Source organism: Heloderma suspectum, chromosome 10 (assembly GCF_057233095.1).
Source record: "Heloderma suspectum isolate Gila_16-S chromosome 10, 16-S_ref, whole genome shotgun sequence".
NCBI classification, from domain to species: Eukaryota; Metazoa; Chordata; class Lepidosauria; order Squamata; family Helodermatidae; genus Heloderma; species Heloderma suspectum.
This window is the reverse complement of record NC_139467.1, coordinates 29,688,446-29,707,188: the sequence shown is the minus strand read 5'-3', so window position 1 is coordinate 29,707,188 and position 18,743 is coordinate 29,688,446. Positions and strand designations below refer to the sequence as shown.

Here is an 18,743-nt window from a genome sequence, read left to right as displayed (position 1 = left end):
ATTGTTAAGCACAGCTGTAGATTGACTGTGATTGAAGATTCTGAGCTTTTTTTCCTCCCGTCTCCAGGCCCAAACCCTGTAATTTCATTTCTGACATGCCAGTCTTTGTGCGTACACAATGGCTTTGCGTCTCTGAATAACAAATAAGGGAACGCTGGTGTGCGAATCCAAAGAAGAGAGAGAGTGACAAGGACCCAGATGTAAAAGTTCCAGAGTGTACCCCTTTGTGGCTGCCCTCTCAAAAGGGGAGCGAGCTCTGGATGCCGTTCACTTATATAAGGGAAGAGAACTGTGCCACATTTGGGCATGACACCAGTGGAGGCTGGTGGCTCTGATTTTGGTGGGGCTGTGAATGCATTCTGGGTTTCAGTCAGAACCAGCCAGAACTCTAAAGGAGCTATTCAATGTACCAAACCCATTTTGAGGATAGGGTTCAGAACTTTGAATAGCTCCTTTAGAGTTCTGGCTGGTTCTGACTGAAACCCAGAATGGATTCACATCCCCAACAAAATGGAGCCACCCGCCTCACACTGTGGTGAGGATGAAACCTGCCCATCATCCCTGGGATGGGGGTGGTGTTACCCCTACAAACAGGCACCCCCAGGTGGCCCTAAAATAACACATACCATTATAATCATACACATTACGCTAGTATGCAAATAAGGATATGTGCAAAATAAACACCCACATTGCGGTTATTCAGAAGCCCTAATCCAGAGATACCATATGTGCACTGTGAAGGTCTGAGGCCTACAGAGGCAAAGGGAAAAAGGGTCAGGCTTAGAGGCCTGGGTTTTTTGTAGGGAAGGGGTAACTCTGAGAGGAGTAGTTTCATTTCCCCCGTTAAGTTTCATTTCTTCATGTTTGAAGCAGTACTTTGGTTTTGAGGGAGGAGGGTGTAAAAAGAGAGCAAGAGAGCCACTAAGAGCAGAAAGAGGAAGACCAGAGCCTGAAGAGAGAGCAGGAAGAAGCAGCCTGGAGAAGTCTAAGTACAGCTAGGGAAAAGGAACTTCTGTTTTGCAACTTTTATTTTCTCTTAATGCCTTTTGTATTTATTTATTTATTTATTTATTCATTCATTTCATTTCATTTCTATACCACCCAATAGCTGAAGCTCTCTGTGCAGTTCACAAAAATTAAAACCAAACAGCACACAATAAAACAATTTAAAATATATAGAACATTAAAGCCACAATATAACAATGCAACTACAATAAAACCTAGCAGCAGTGCAGGAGTTTAAAATACAGATTTAAAACAGCAAAGCTAAAAGTTCAGAAAGCTAAAATGCTAAAATGCCTAGGAGAATAAAAAGGTCTTCACCTGGCACCGAAAAGAATACAATGTAGGTGCCAGGCGAACCTCGCTAGGATGCTCATTCCAGAGCCAGGGTGCCACAACAGAAAAAGCCCTCCTCCTTTGGCAGGGGCTTACGGAGGAGGGCCGCTGACGATGCTCTTAAGGTCCGGGCAGGCACATATGGGAAGAGGTGATCCTTCAGATAACCTGGCCCCAAGCCGTTAAGGGCTTTAAATGTTAATACCAGCATTTTGAATCGGGCCCAGAAATGGACTGGCAGCCAGTGCAGCTGGAAAAGTACTGGCATAATATGAGCTCGCAGGCCAGTCCCTGTTAACAATCTTGCTGCCCTATTTGGACCAGCTGAAGTTTCCGGACTGTTTTCAAAGGCAGCCCCACGTATAACGCATTGCAGTAATCCAGACGAGAAGTTATCAGAGCGTGGATCACTGTAGCTAGGCTATCTCTGTCCAGATAAGGGCATAGTTGGTATACCAGCCTAAGCTGATAGAAAGTGCTCAGTGCCACTGAGTTCACCTGTGCCTCAAGTGTAGGGATGTCAGAGAATTCCGCCACAGATCTTGGGGAGGCCAAATGCCAGCGCATTCGGCCCCCCGAAATCAGTGGCGGAACGGTCTGCCCCCCCGCCCCCCCAGGACGAGACTTACCTGGGGCGGATCTTACTGGCGGCGGCGGCGGCGGCAGTTCAGCGGTGGCGGCTGCGGCGGCCGGTCTTCCGACTGGCTGCCGCCACTGCCATTTCCAGTTAAAAAAAAAAGATGTGATAGGCTACGTCAAGATTTACGTAGCCTATCACGGCTAGGTTTTTTAAAAAAACCGTGATAGGCTACATAAATGTTTACGTAGCCTATCACAGCTGACTTAAAACAACAACAACAACGACGTGCGTACGCAAATGGCGGCGGCCATGGCCACCGCCATTTGCGAACGTGCATTGTTGTTTTTTTAAAAGTCAGCCGTGATAGGCCACGTAAACATTTACGTAGCCTATGATGGCTGACTGCAGGGACGCAAACGGCGGCGGCTACAGCCGCCACCATTTGCGTCCCTGCTAGTCAGCGGCCAGATGTCCAGCTGCTGGCGGAGCTGGCCGGCGGCTCCACAGAATCCCTGTGGAGCACAGCCGGCCGGCCAGGATTCCAGGGGGAGGGACGGAGCGCCTCCCCCCCACCATCAACATAATCCGCGAAAGGTAAGTGACTTTCGTACATCCCTACTCAAGTGACAGTTCTGGATCCAAGAGCACCCCCATACTACGAACCTGATCCTTTAGGGGGAGTGCAACCCCCTCCAGAACAGGTTGAATATCACCTAGCTGGGCAGACGAACCACCCACTAACAGTACCTCCATCTTGTCTGGACTGAGTTTCAGTTTATTGGCCCTCATCCAGTCCATTACCATGCCCAGGCCCTGATTCAGAACAGCCACTGCCTCACCTGGATTTGATGAGAAAGAGAGGTAGAGCTGGGTGTCATCCACATATTGATGGCACCTCAGCCCACACCTCCGGATAACCTCCCCCAGCAGTTTCATGTAGATGTTAAACAGCATAGGGGATAAAACAGAGTCCTGTGGAACCCCATGGCACAATTGCCATGGCACAGAGCAATAATCCCCCAGCACCACCTTCTGGAATCGGCCATCCAAGTAGGAGCGGAACCACTGTAGTGCAGTGCCTCCAACTCCCAACCCAGACAACCTATCCAGAAGGATACCATGGTCGGTGGTATCGAAAGCTGCTGAGAGGTCCAGGAGAATCAACAGGGTCGCACTCCCCCTGTCCCTCTCCCGGCAGAGGTCATCCCACAGGGCGACCAAGGCAGTTTCCGTTCCAAAACCAGGCCTGAAGCCCGATTGAAATGGATCTAGATAATCCGTTTCATTCAACAGTGCCTGGAGCTGTCCTACAACCACCTGCTCAAGCACCTTGCCCAGGAAGGGGATGTTGGCCACTGGCCTATAATTGTTAACATCCTCTGGGTCCAGGTTAGGCTTTTTCAGGAGTGGTCTAATTACTGCCTCTTTTAAAGCGGCAGGCACCACTCCCTCTCTCAAGGAGGAATTTACAACCTCCTGGACCCAGCCGGACATCCCCTCCTTGTTTGATTTAATAAGCCATGAAGGGCAAAGGTCAAGCACACAAGTGGTCGATCGGACTTGGCCAAGCACCTTGTCCACATCCCCAGGCCTCAGTAACTGAAACTCATCCAATAAAACTGGACCAGACAGTGCTCTGAACGCCTCTACCAATGGAACTGCATTAATCATGGTGTCCAATTCATGACGAATCTGAGTGACTTTATCTTCAAAGTGCCTTGCAAACTTATCACAGCGTGCCGCCGAGGGTTCCACCGTCTCTCTCCCTGGCCCAGACTGTAACAGGCCACAAACCACTCGGAAAAGCTCCGCTGGACAACACTGAGAAGATGCAATGCTGGTGGAAAAGAACTGTCTCTATGCCACCCTCACCGCCACAGAGTAGGCTTGATAGTGGGCTCTTACCTGTGTTCGGTCAGACTCAGCACGAGTTTTCCTCCACCTGCGTTCTAGCCGTCTCCCCTCTTGCTTCATTGCCCTCAGCTCAGGTGTATACCAGGGAGCTGGCCGGGCTCTGCTCAGAGGGAGAAGGTGCTTGGGTGAGATCATGTCAACCGCCCAAGTCATCTCTGCATTCCACAGAGCAACCTGGGCTTTGACAGGAGCACCAGCCATACCAGCAGGAAAATCCCCCAGAGCCCTCTGGAATCCATCAGAATCCATTAATTTCTGGGGGCGGATCATTTTAATAGGTCCCCCACCCTTGCAGAGGGGGAAGGCTGCCAGGAGTCTAAACCTCAGCAGGAAGTGATCTGACCATGACAAAGGGACAGATGTTAATTCCTCCACTTTCAGATCACCCTCCTCCTGCCCAGTCAAGAAAACCAGATCAAGCGTGTGTCCTTTTATATGCGTTGGGCCGATGACATGTTGGGACAGCCCCATGGTTGTCATGGCGGCCATGAAGTCCTGAGCCGCCCCGGATACAGCAGCCTCAGCATGGAAGTTGAGATCCCCCAGGACCATCATCCTAGGGGTCCTCAACACCAAGTCCGAGACCACCTCCGTCAGCTCAGGCAGGGAGACTGATGGGCCGTGGGGTGGGCGGTACACCAACAGAATCCCCAATCTGTCCCAGGTACCCAACACAAGGTACAAACACTCAAGATTTGCACTCGAATGAGTAGGAAGCCTGGAGAGGGAGATTGAAATCCTATAGACCATGGCAACCCTCCCTCCCCGACCCTCAAGTTGGTGTTGGTGCTGCACCGAGTACCCAGGAGGGCACAGCTGGGAGAGAGTGACCCCTCCCAGTTCCCCCACCCAGGTCTCAGTAATACATACCAGGTCACAGGCACAATGAAATCATGGATGAGGGAGATTTTATTTTGGGCCGACCTGGCATTCAGCAGCAGCACCACCAGACCCGAGGGCAGACTGGTAAGGCTGCCAGGAACCATCAGGTTGGGGGAAGAACCAGAAGAGGGGACAGCTGTAAGATGTCTAGCCCCTCTTCTCCTCAGCTGGCCTGTTAATCCCCCAACGCCATACCTCTCCCTGCCCATGACCACAGTTATGGTGGCACTTCCCCGACCCCCTGAGTTGCTCAGGGTGTGAGTATCACTCAGCTCTTTTGTGTAAATACCATTAGTTGTGATTTGCTTGCTTTAATTTACCAGTAAACTGTTTTGGTTATACCCTGTGTCTAGAGTGTGAATACTCCACGCCTACAGACTAAACCCCATGTTACTGGAAAGGGAAAGGTAAAAGAAGGAAGGTGGGTCTCTTAAGGAGGCAAGGGATCCTTAAAGAGTTGCTCAGGGGGTCCAGGTCATAACGGGAACCCTGACATGCACTGGCCCATCTTAACTATTTGTTAAGGGAAGAGGGATAGAAGAAGCAAAGAAAAGGAGGTGATGGTGGAAGGTGAGTGCGTTCAGAATTGGTGATGGACACATCTGTCAGTTTTGTTTTCTCCTGCATTCAATTTTAGTTAAACATTTGAATGCAGGAGAACGTATGTTCTTCAGAAAGAACTTAAATTAAGTTCTTTCCATCCCACACATGAAGAGCTTGTGAATTTGAACCCTATCCCCAAAATAGGCTCAGCACCTTGGATAGCTCCTTTAGAGTTTTGGCTGGTTCTGACTAAAACTCAGAACGGATACACAGCCCCACCGAAATCAGGGCCACCAGCCTCCGCTGGTTGGGAAGTTTGATTGGGAACTCTTTATACCTGCCTGCCCAGCACACACACAATGGGCACTGAGGGTAGTTTCGGCATCACACCTGAATAGGGCTTCATTCACTCCATGAAGCAAGAAAAGACATGGTGAAGTTATGTCTTCTGTCTACAGCAGCCTTCCCCAAACTGGTGCTCTCCAGGTGTGCTGGACTGCAACTCCTATCACCCCCAGTCAGCTGGCTGGGGATGGTGGGAGTTGCAGTCCAGCATACCTAGAGAGCGCCAGCTTGGGGAAGGCTGATCTACAGCCTGGAAGGGATATAGGTCAGAATGTGGCTATTTTTCCTTTCAGCCCTGTTCCTTGCACAAGCATCCGTCCCAGTCTCCACTAAGTTCAGATGAGATTTCTTCCACCTGGACAAGATTTATCTGTGATGATGTCTTATTGTTAATATAAGTTTCCTGAGTTAATGGGAGAGATTTGAATAGGTCACCCTCTTAGACTCTTGGCTTATAGACAGCCCTGAATTCCAGTTTGAACATCAGCAGATAAGGAAGCCTTCATGAATCCTTTTTATGTGCTGTTATCACAGTGACTAAGGCTCTTAGATCATGCTTGCCTAATTCTGATGATTTAGGAAACCGACCCTTAGAGATGTGTGCATGGCTGACTGAGGAAGAATGGAAACCCCAAATACTTAGATCGGAGAGGGCAGTAAGTGACAATGGAGTGGCGGGGGGAATGAAGTACCTAGTCCATTAAAATAGCTTTTGATGTTTGATAGGAGATAAACATAGTTTTACTATGTTTGATCGATAGAAAACCACTGGACTTCTATCTGCCTGGTAGCTTAATTGCTTCTCTATGGCAAGTGTGGACTATATCAATGTCTGTAGGATAGCTGATACCCCTTTCCTCAAAAGAAGCTTTGCATTTGCTCTTTATCTTAGTTATGTGAAGGTATTTAGTACCAGAATAGCCAGACTTTTGGAGGAGGCAAGAGAAGCAACTGCTTGATCAAGGTCTCACATTTTGAACGATTCTTGCTACTTGTATGATGTTTGAAGGCCAAACTACATGTTACATTGTTCACACTTTTTGGTTTTCGGTGTGCTTCAACTGGCCATTTTTTATTTTGAAGAAAAAGCAGTCACAAGAAGTCTCTTGACCCAGAATGTGCTTCTGCTCTGGATTGGGGCCCTGTGCCAGTTTCCTGCCAAAAATCACCCCACCCCATTGCTGTTTTACTCCCAAAGGTGCCATTTGCAGTCAGTATTTACCTTGGTAAAAGGTATTGGTAGCGTGGAGGCTGGTGGCTCTGATTTCGGTGGGGCTGGGATTCCATTTTGGGTTTTAGTCAGAACCAGCCAGAATGCTAAAGGAGCTATCCAAGGTGCTGAACTCTTCTCCCAAAATATGGAGTTCTGACCGAAACCCAGAATGGATTCAAAGGGCCCCCGCCCATGATTGGAGCCACCAGCTCCCACTGGCTGGTGGTTTTGTGGGGTATTTTTGTCACTGTGCCATCAGGTAGCTATTTGTTCTCTTTTACAGAGGGCAGTCCTCTATTTGAAAGCATCCTTCATTTGAAAGGCTGTCTAGTCCAAATCCGGTTTAAAGGTAAAGAACCATAATAACTGTTTGCCATTAACCATTAGCACCTTGACAGTGGGCACACAGATGATCCAGTCCCAGTCTTCCACACTACGCTGAGATGTACTGTATTTCTATTTAAATTATAGCCCTTATTTCTAAGTTTGCATTTATGCATATACCTTAGCTTGCTTGCTTGCTTATCTGTTCATTCATTACATTTATATCTTGCCTTTTTTCCTCCTTAAGGCACCCAAGGAGGCTTACATTATCCTCCTCTCTGTTTTATCCTCACAACAACCCTGTGAGGTAGGTTGGGCTGAGAGTCTGTGACTGGCCCAAAGTCACCCAGTGAGCTTCATGGCCGAGTGGGGACACAAACCCGGATCTCCCAACCTGACACTCTTGCCACGACACCACACTGTGAGCGTTATGCCGATTGCTGTCCTCTTTTTTTGGTGATGCGTTTCCTCTGTTTTGGTGATTTGATCAGCAACAATGATGCCATTCCAGCCAGCTGGGACCTGCCATCCCTTCCCCCCACATTGCGTGACAATGCTACATTAGTCAGAGGGTGCTGTGAGGAAACTGGTTCCCAGCTGGGGCCCCACCGTCTAAAACCAGTGGAGGCTGGTGGCTCTGTTGTCAGTGGGGCGGTAAATCTACTCTGGTTTTCAGTCAGAAACAGTCAGAACTATCCGAAGTGCTTCACACCTTAGAGTTCTGACTGGTTCTGACTGAAACCCAGAGCAGATTCTCTACCCCACTGGCACTGGATCCATCAGCAGCCACTGTCCAAAATACCTTTGCTGCTGTCCCTGCTGCATTGCCGACACATACGGCCAGGTGGTGGTAGGGGGATTATTCCTGTGGCACTACCTGTTTCTGGCTGGGCCCAGTCTTCCGGGGGGCAGGAAATACATCTGGTTCCCTGGCAGCTGCCCATGGATGCTGCCCTCTGATGCCAGCCCTACTAAGACTTCACCCGCTAGACCACCCTCACTTCCTGCTGAGGACATCTCGAATGCACACAGCGTCCTGCCAGATCCCGTTGCCTTCCAAAATCTAGGGATGTACAAATACCACTTACCAGTCCGCTGCTGGGGTCTGCTGGGGGGGGGAGGTGATCTGTCCCTCCCCCCCGGAATCCTCCCCAGCCGGCTCTGCTCCACAGCAAGGCTACAGAGCCGCCGGCTGGGGCCGGCCACAGCCGGACTTCCGGCCGCTGCGGCCGCAAATTTATTTATTTATTTATTTATTTATTGCATTTATACCCCGCCTTTCTCCCTCTCGCAAGGAACTCAAGGCGGCTTACATTATCCTCCTCCTCACCGTTGTATCCTCACAACAACAACCCTGTGAGGTAGGTTGGGCTGAGAGTCTGTGACTGGCCCAAAGTCACCCAGTGAGCTTCCATGGCCGAGTGGGGACTAGAACCCGGATCTCCCGGCTCCCAGTCCGTCACTCTCACCACTACACTACACTGGCTCTCCGTCGTAGCAGCTGCCATTTGCGTTCCTGCATTAGGCCGTGATAGGCTACGTAAATACTTACGTGGCCTATCACAGCCTAATACAGGCACGCAAATGGCGTAGCGGTTGCCATTTCTGTCCCTGCCTTTTGCCGTGATAGGCTACGTAAATACTTATGTGGCCTATCACGGCCTAATACAGGCATGCAAATGGCGGCCACTACAATGGCCGCCCTTTGCGGCTGCAGCGGCCAGAAGCTGACCTGGAGCCACCGCCGCCACCGCTGCCGTCAGGTAGGTCTGTCCCGGGGGGATTTCAGGGGGTGGCGGGGGGGGAGGCCATTCCACCATGGACTCCGGGGCCCTGGATTCTTTAGAATCCGGCCTCACTGGAGTCCATGGCGGATGTCTCCAACTTCCTTATCAAAATCCCCCTGCACGAGACACATCCTTGCACAGGGGAGAGAGGGAAAAGCTGGCGATAAAGCCGCCACTTAGCTCCTCTCGTGTGGTACCAGCTGTTAATTGGGCTGTCTTGAGAAACAAGACTGCAGTCAAACGCAGCTTCTCAGGAGGTCTGTGCATGCGGGACAGCGACTCTTTGATCCTGGATGTGGCTCTCAAGTGCCTCATTAAGTGCCAAGCTCTCCGCCGCCTTCCAGCGCTAACTGGCAGGTGTGCACTTCTTGGTACTCTTCCCGGCTGCTTTTTCGCACGCGCCGCTGATGGGGAAGATTCAAGAGCCGCACTGTCTGCTGCTGGGCTGCGAGGCCCCAACTCCAGTTGCCCCGCAGAGTTCTTCTGGGATCCCACCTTCCCAACTGAGCAAGAAATAAACACAGCTTGTAACAGGGCTGGCAAAGCAAACGTTCAGACCAGCCATGGAGGAATCTCCACAAAAGAGGACACCGATTTCCGTGAGATTAACATGTGCTCATTTACGTGTACAGATGCACATTTAGAAATAAGCATTATAATTTAAATAGAACTACATCACAGTGCAGTAGATGGTGACCAGGGAGCCTGTGTGCCTGCCTTCTCAGCCTGCTGTCGAGGTGCGAACTGCAGACGGGAAACTTTGAGGCCCCTGCTCTCTCTTCTTATGGTTCTTCATCTTTAAACTGGACTTAGACTGGCCAGCAGTTCAGATAGAGGACAAGCCTCTGGCAATCCTTCCAATAGAGGACTATCCTCTGTAAAAGAGGACTCATGGCCACCCTGGGTCTGGATAAAGGCAGGTTGGTTCAGTAGATTCTATCCTAAAGATGTGCATTTTGGTGAGACACATGAATTGGAAACCCAAGGCAGACAGGTTGAGATGCATTTCCCAGGCAGGGTCAGAAGATGAGTTTAGCAGTGTGATTCTCCATTAGTGTGTGTATGTGTGTGTGTGTGTGTGTGTGTGTGTAGGTGTGGGGTATGTGTAGTGATTAGGGATGCCAGAGGAATCAAATATTTATTTGTTTTATTTTTTATTATTACATCTCTATCCCTCCTTTTTTCCTCTTGCAAGGAACCTGAGGCGCCTCACATGGCCCTCTTCCTCCTCCTCTCCATTTTTATCTTCACAACAGCCCTGTGAGGTAGGCTAGACTGAGAGACAGTGACTGGCCCACAGTCACCCAGTGAGTTTCATGGTCGAATGGGGACTAGAACCTGGATCTCCCGACTCCCAGTCCAACACTCTGGCCACTAAGCCACCCTGGCTTTCTATAGGGGGCTGCCCTCTGCGAGGTAGGACACATGGCCGTCCTAGAAAAATGGAGACTGTCCTGGATAAACAGAGATAGCTGCTGTGTACAGCGCACTGTTGAGTCCCTGGTAGGCTGCCCTACATAGCTGGTGGAAGGATCAGGATCAGCATGTAGTATCCTGGGGCAGCTTGCTGAGACCCCAGCTCCCTGGCCAGTCCATGCTGCTGACACTTTGCTGCCTTTGCTCCCCATCACTTGTTCCCCAGTTTGGCTGCTAGTAACACAATTTGACTTGGTGGCTGCCATTTTGGTTTTCCCACTGCTCTGGACTGTGTGTCAGTCTTGGGCATTGGGGAGGGGATTGTGGCCTGCAGTGGGAGCCATCATTTTGCTTTCCCCACAATTCCTCAGATTGATACAATGTCTGGGGCACTGTGGGAAAAACAAAATGGCGGATGCCTTGGGAAGGGCAGGACCTGCTGCCTTTCTACCCAGTGTTTTTTTTTTCTTAAAAAAAAAGACCACCACTCTGCCACTGTACAAGGAAAGCTCACCCTGCAAAACTTAGGGGGACCTGTCCATATAGAAGAAGGTCCATCAGAGGCAATATTGCAGAGGGCCTCTTCAATCCTGGAGGTGACCCTGGCTGGTGGGTGGCATTTGGCTTGTAGTAATGCATAGTTATGCAGAACTTATGCAGACCTGTAGCAGTGCATCGTCTTTACCTCTTCCTGCTAGCAGGATATAAAAAGGGCAAATGTGTCAGGGACACGGCAAGCACAACATAACCATGTCCTGTCAGTTTCAGTTTGGCTGGATTTCATTCAAGTATCTACACAGTGGCTTTCTTATGTCTTCCCCGTCTTCTGACAACATTTCCTTATGGCAAAGGAAATTCCCTTCCATCTGTGAACACTGTGGAAACTCCACCTGAGCCTCTTGTCTTGTCAAGGATCCATCTGGCTTCACTGCGCAGCAAGAAGGGACTGGTGGTCATGGAGCTGAAAAATTAAGGACGTCTTCAGCGGTGCCACTGGAGAATTAAGTTGGGATTGCAACATGTATTGTGGCGTATGGCCTGGTTCAGAGATTCTCTCAGATCATAGTGTCAGTATGTTGGCGACCACTGATCACCTGTCTATTGTGTATACCGTCAGATTTCTTCTTCAACCAGATACCATCTAGAGCCAGTTCAATACTTCACTCTGATATGGGTAATACAGAATTCTAATTCTTAAGAAACACTCTCTCAGACAAGATTTGGCTTTTTGTCTTTTACTACAAAGTATTAGTATAACAGTGCTAAATACAAGAACTTATGCATGTTGTTCAGTCATTAAGTCGTGTCCAACTCTTCGTGACCCCATGGACCATAGCACTCCAGGCCTTCCTGTCCTCCGCTCTCTCCCGGAGTGTGCTCAAGTTCATATTCATTGCATCGGTGATGCTATCTAGCCATCTCATCCTCTGCCGTCCCCTTCTCCTTTTGCCTTCGATCTTTCCCAGCATCAGGGTCTTTTTCAGTAAGTTTTCTCTTCGCATTAGGTGGCCAAAATATTGGAGCTTCAGTTTCAGTATCTGTCCTTCCAATGAGCAGTCAGGGTTGATTTCCTTTAGGATGGACTGATTTGACCTCCTTGCAGTCCAGGGGATTCATAAGAGTCTTCTCCAGCACCACAGTTTGAAAGCATCAATTCTTCGGTGCTCAGCCATCCTTATAGTCTAGCACTCACAGCCATACATTACTACTGGGAAAACCATAGCTTTGATTAGATGGACCTTTGTCGGCAGGGTGATGTCTCTGCTTCTTACTATGCTGTCTAGGTTTGCCATAGCTTTCCTCCCAAGGAGCAAGCGTCTTTTAATTTCATGGCTACAGTCACCATCTGTGGTGGTCTTGGAGCCCAAGAAAATAAAAACTGTCACTGCTTCCATTTCTTCCCCTTCTATATGCCAGGAAGTGATGGGGCCAGATGCCATGATCTTCGTTTTTTTAATGTTGAGTTTCAAACCAGCTTTTGCACTCTCCACTTTCACCCTCAACAAGAGGCTCTTTAGATCCTCTTCGCTTTCTGCCATTAGGGTGGTATCGTCTGCATATCTGAGGTTGTTGATAATTCTCCCAGCAATCTTAATTCTGACCTGTGATTCATCCAACCCGGTGTTTCTCATGATGTACTCTGCATATAAGTTAAATAAGCAGGGTGACAATATGCAGCCTTGTCGTACTCCTTTCCCAATTTTGAACCAATTGGTTCTTCCATGTCTGGTTCTTACTGTTGCCTCTTGACCCTCGTACAGGTTTCTCAGGAGACAGGTAAAGTGGTCTGGTACTCCCATCTCTTTCAGAATTTGCCAGAGTTTGTTGTGATCCACACAATCAAAGGCTTTAGCGCAGTCAATGAAGCAGAAATAGACGTTTTTCTGGAATTCTCTTGGTTTCTCCATGATCCAGCGAATGTTGGCGATTTGATCTCTAGTTCCTCTGCCTCTTCGAAACCCAGCTTGTACTTCTGATAGTTCTCGGTTCACATACTGCTGAAGCCTAGCTTGTAGGATTTTGAGCATCACTTTGCTGGCATGTGAAATGAGCGCAATTGTGCGGTAGTTTGAACGCTCTTTGGCATTGCCCTTCCTTGGAATTGGAATGTAAACTGACCTTTTCCAGTCTTGTGGCCACTGTTGAGTGTTCCAAATTTGTTGGCATATTGAGTGCAGCACTTTAACAGCATCATCTTTTAGGATTTTAAATATCTCGCATAAATTCAAACACATGAAACATCTAACATCATTCTTAAACAAGGCTTCTAAGAAGAGTCAGGTATGTTTGCTAGTTCTCAGTGATAATCAGTATCAAGCTTACCAGGCTGATTCTGCAGGAATCATGCTCAGGAAAGCTGATCCTAAAGGATAGCTTCCACTGTTGCATGTTCTGAATCTCCTTTATATACTTTTTGGATGCTATGAATTATGTCCAAACTTCTTTTTACTATAATTTATATTTCTTATTCAAGAATTCCAAAGATAACCTTTCTACTCTAAATCTTCATACGTTTAAATAAGAGTATTGAATTTGAAGTTTCTTATTGAGATTAATGTGCATTCCAACATACTGATTTAAACATTTTAGCTTTCTTTGACATGTTACAGGTATGTGTTTGACACAAACATATTTACTTAATATCATTGTGTCTTGTGAGCTTGTTTTTCTTACATATTTATGGTCTCCAGTGAGGCCTCTTGGTTACTTATCTGATGGCCCATCTGACCTAATAACTTTACGATACTCTACTAAGTGAAAGTCATAACCCTAAATTTAACATGGACACCTCTTTATCTGGACTGCTTTCTAAACAGTTAAAGGGCACTAATGATCTATTTCTAACAGCCTGCTACAACTGTCTGTCATCTGGCAAAACTCAGAGATAAAACATTTTAATTATTCTTGGGTGAGAAGACCATACTGGGTGGTATTAGGCATCGGAATCCCATTTTTAATTCCAGAATTCTCTTGGAGGCATTTCATTATAGAATTTCCTAATCGAGCAGCAGGGGTAAGGTCATGCAAACATGAAAGATTTGCTTGATCTGCCACAATACTTTCCCTGACTAATGGAAAACCACCAGGCTCCGCAGACAGTCGAACCCTTGAAAACCACCACCACCACCACAATGAGACATGGGTAAGGCAGTGCTCCCTTCTCTTGTCAGAGCTGTGTATTTTCTGAGTATCTGTGGTTGTAGTTCTTGCATATGAGATTTAGTATTTAAATTACTGTAAGCTCCTTGGGGCAAAGACCTGTGTGTTCTTATACACCGTAAAGTCCATGAACATTGCTGGCTTTATATAATAAATAAATATCTGGTTCAGAGAATATCAGCTTTCATTCTCGTTGTTGTTGTTGTTGTTGTTATTATTTATTACATTTCTATACCACCCAATAGCCGGAGCTCTCTGGGCGGTTTACAAAGATTAAAAACATTAAAAATACAATATACAGAGAGTAAAAACTATTTACGTAAAAAACACATGAACACACAATATACTCAAAGAAACATATATCTAAAACAACTTCAACAACAACCTCAAAAACAAACAACTATAATCATAAGACATTCCAGGATCGATTAAACACTTACCATATACTGCCGAATGCCTGGGAGAAAAGTCTTAACATGGTGCTGAAAAGATAACAATGTTGGTGCCAGGCAGGCCTCGTAGGGAAAACATTCCATGATTTGGGGGCCACAACCGAAAAGGCCCTCTCCCCTGTCGCCATCTTCTGAGCTTCCCTCGGTGTAGGCAGCTGGAGGAGGGCCTTAGATTTTGAGTGTAGTAGATGGGTAAGTTCATGTCGGGAGAGGTGCTCCATCAGGTATTGTGGTCCCAAGCTGTGTAATGCTTTATAGGTTAAAACCAGCACCTTGAATCAGGATTGGAAACATACAGGCAGCCAGTGCAAGCAGCCCAGAGTCGGTCTTATATGTTCGGACCTTCTGGTCCCCCTTGTCAATCTGGCCGCCGCATTTTGCATGAGCTGTAGTTTCTGAACTGTCTTCAAAGGCAGCCCCGCTGAGAGTGTATTGCAGTAATCTAACTTGGAGATTACCAGAGCACAGACAAATAAAGTCAGGTTATCCCTGTCCAGATAAGGGCATAGCTGGCCCACCAACTGAAAGTGGTAGAAGGCACTCCATGCCCGTGAGGCCACCTAAGCCTCCAGTGACAAAGATGGCTCAAGGAGAACCCCCAAGCTATGAACCTGCTCCTTCAGGGGGAGTGCAACCCCATCCAGAACAGGTTGAGCACCCTCTATCCGGTCAGAAGAACCACCCACCAACAGCATCTCAGTCTTGTCTGGATTGACTTTCAGTTTATTAGCCCTCATCCAGTCCATTGTCTCAGCCAGGCACCGATTTAGCACATCCACAGCCTCACCTGAAGAAGATGAGAAGGAGAAATAGAGCTGCGTGTCATCAGCATACTGATGACAACAGGCCCCTAAACTCTGGATGATCGCACTCGACAGTTTCATGTAGATGTTAAATAGCATGGGGGATAGAACTGACCCCTGTGGCACTCCATACTGGAGAATCTCTTCATTTACTAGCACTGTGCCAAAATCTATCCTCTAATTACCCATGAAAGAGGATCTCATTTTTCTGCCTCATTTTAGGAGCTTACCTTATTATTGTGAAGTACCCCTGCGCCCCTTCTAATCCACGTCTCTCCATTGCTCTGCCACATCCATGGCTGCCCACACTTCCTCATCTGAAAAAGCCCTGTGGGGGAGTAGTTATCTCATGATGTCTTCCCAGAGATGTAACCTTTCTGGAAATTTTGAAGCCATGAGAATTTTGGGGGGAAATTTGGGAAAAATTGAAAAATATGCGATACTTATTTTTAGTGCTCTTTACAGATCTAAGGTCACATTATTACTTTAGGAACATAAAATATGTATAACTTGGTTTGCTCATAAAGATAATTAAAATTAAAAACATTTAAAAGTAAACTCAGTAATTTTCTTATTTGCCTGAATAAACAATACTTTTAAATCTAGTATACCAAACTCAACAATTTTATGAGCCAACCATGTTATACATAATACACTGTAGGTTCCTCTTTTATGTCTGGTCAGAGGCAACTTTAGCAAGTAGCCTCTGAAACCTCTGAATCAGCCTAGAAGCCAGAAAAAGCAGGAAGAGCTGGAGACAGAGGAAAACTGATGCACAGCATCTGTTCCTATTTGTAAGAAAGTTTGGGGAAGTTCTTAAACTTGTCCTGTGGGGTGGAGTTTAGGGAAATCTGGTCTGAAAGAAAAGCTATTCAGAGCTTATTTAGCTGGGGAAGACTCTCTTACCTATTAGGAATGGTAACCAAACATATTTAAGTTAAGAACCTTTGAGCGATCTCAACTTATTTGAAGAGTGACAGTTTATTCCCTTTTGTAAATTATTCCCTTTAATAACAATCTTAATTCTTGTTCATTTTGAGAGGGTTTATTTTGGTGGCAGTGGTTAAACGTTTTCTAGCTGTGGCAGGAGTCCCTAACAGTGAAGACTAATAGGGAACTTTATTAAAAACGGTGGCAGTACATTCCATAGAACTAACCCTCAAAATTACTTAAAAAAATAGGTGGGACAATTCATATGTTGTTCTGTCTGCATGTGGTGCTTCTGGCAGGCTAACCTACAGTTTTTCTTTCACGTGTCTGTTTCAGAACTATATTCATCGACTGCTACAACATCTAACCAGAACAAGCCCAGAAACACAAGACTCTCTAGGAGAAAACCCAAACTGTCAAGAATGCATAACATGTGAATTTTCTTCACATCTTATAGTATGGTGGTTCTAGTTCCATGCTGGGGATCTGATCATTATTTGGAGCATCCCTAAACATCCGTCAGTAAAAGATACATTCGCTCGATCATTTTAATAAGGAATGGTAGACATAACTGTGCTGGGGGTTACAGAGGGGGTTAAAAAAACCCTCCTTGTCCTCACTTTAAAAACTCTCCACGGCTGGACCACTCGTGTTGGGGGGACAGCAGAGCAATCAGAGACTTTGCTAGGAGTGCTTTCTTACGGTTACAAACTCTGGGGAAAAATCAGGCTGCATTTATGACGGAGCAATCAGAGAAGAAACACTTAGTGTATTCTCGCTTGTCTTCAGGCCAAGCTCACGCAGCGCACACTTGAGGTGATGGCTACTGCCTGAAAGCATACTTCAGGGTGGTCATCAGTCTGTGTCCAGTCTGCTGTGACTCACTATATCACCCTCTCCCAAGGGTCTCAGAAATGGAGGGGAAGGGGGAGGTTAGGAGCGCTTGCCTTCCTCCCTTTCCATACCACATCTTGCTGCAGCTTGCATCTCCTCACTGACCTCCACCTGCTGCCCTTTAAAATTAACATGGCACACCATGCTCGTGCCTCAGCCTCTCCCAAGACAATCCAGGGTCTTGGGAGGTGGCAGTGCACTAAGGATCCTGTCACCATGGCAACACAGCCACTGTTTTATTTATTGATTTATTTATTTTAAGCATTTTTAGCCCGCATTTCAGCTGAAAAGGCTCCCAGAGCAGCTTACAGATCAATAAAAAAACCAAGACAAGCCCTGCCCTCAGGCTTCCATTCTAGAAGACATGACACAAAAGGAAAAAGGGAGGAGGAGGGAGAAGAAAAAAGGAGATGCAAATTCAAGCAGCAATGATAAAAAGTTAGAGGGTTCTTATAATGACCAGCTGGGATGTAAACTGTTCAGGAAGAGGAGGAGTTGAAAGGAGTGGTCTCTCAGTAAAGTCAGTGCAATGGCCCCATTTGTCTTTTCTCCCTTTGCTGCAGACTGACGGAACAGCTGCTGCCAGATGTTGCTATTGCCTCCCTAGGCACTGTCCTACTTGCCTGCTCCCATTGTGGCTCTTGTGTCATTGGATCAGTTTGTTACGGCTGAGAATAGGCTGTCTCCCCCTGACACGGTACCGCTCCTCTTCCTGCCTGGTGAGTGATGGCTGAGGGGTGGGGCCCTGGAGAATGCAGTAAAAATGCTGGCGGTGGTAGCCAGGAAGTGATGGCACGAAGCATTCTGCCAGGAAGCACTACTGAAAAATGCAGTAACAGGGTCCCAGCCTAACTTTCCTGCCTTATTTCGCATTATGCTCTTGCCTGTCACATGAGCTCCTTCAATTCCACCACCTTCAGCCCATCCACAAATCTCTTGTTCACCCATTCTCCTTACTCACCCTGATGCCTGGAATGCCTTGTAGAATGTCTTCCCCAAGCTGGTGCCCTCCAGATGTTTTGGACATCAACTCCCATCAGCTCCACCCAGCATGGTCAGTGGTTAGGAATGCTGGGAGTTGTAGTCCAAAAGATCTAGAGGGTTCCAGTTGGGGAAAGCTGATGGACATGGTGCTTTCTCTCACTTCCTCTGCTTTCAGATTCCTCCTCTGAATTGCCATGGCTGTAATGGACATTCAGCTTTGGCCAAAGAGACTCCATTTTAAGTTAACAGCCATAATAAGATTAAAGCAAAGATGCAAGGCAAAGGCACTTATTAAGAACTTAGCTTCATGCAAAAGTAGAGAATAACAGTATGTAGTTTGTGGGTTTCTGCAGTTTCCTATAGAGCTTGTTGTTAAGCTATTTCCTATGCAATTGGAAAGCACCGTATTATTGATTCTCATAGCATTCCATTGCATTGTCTAAAGGTCACAGGAAAATGGGAAGGGGAGCCATGAAAAGAGCAGCCTGTGACGAATGTTGGGTATAATAAAGAGTGCAAAGCACTATGTGAAAGTGTTCATCTTCATACTTGCGTGTATGAAGACAGATCCGCTACAGCTATTTGTTTTCCTAACCAAATAATGAACAAGGCGTTTGCCAGTGTGGACTGGCCTGTGTGGTAAGAATTCTTTAATTCCTATCTACTACTCAAATCTCG

The 18,743-nt window shown here is 47.1% G+C and overlaps 1 protein-coding gene across 1 annotated transcript in view; it reads left to right on the top strand.

Annotated features, from left to right (window-relative positions):
* RCC1 (regulator of chromosome condensation 1) overlaps positions 1 to 17,711 on the top strand; it is an 85,367-nt gene extending 67,656 nt beyond the window's left edge. Inside the window, exon 10 of the mRNA XM_084815730.1 lies at positions 17,645 to 17,711. Within this exon, the coding sequence (XP_084671856.1) occupies positions 17,645 to 17,649 (5 nt within the window). The 3' untranslated portion in view covers positions 17,650 to 17,711. The remainder of the gene's footprint in view (positions 1 to 17,644) is intronic.
* Positions 17,712 to 18,743: the final 1,032 nt, after the last annotated feature.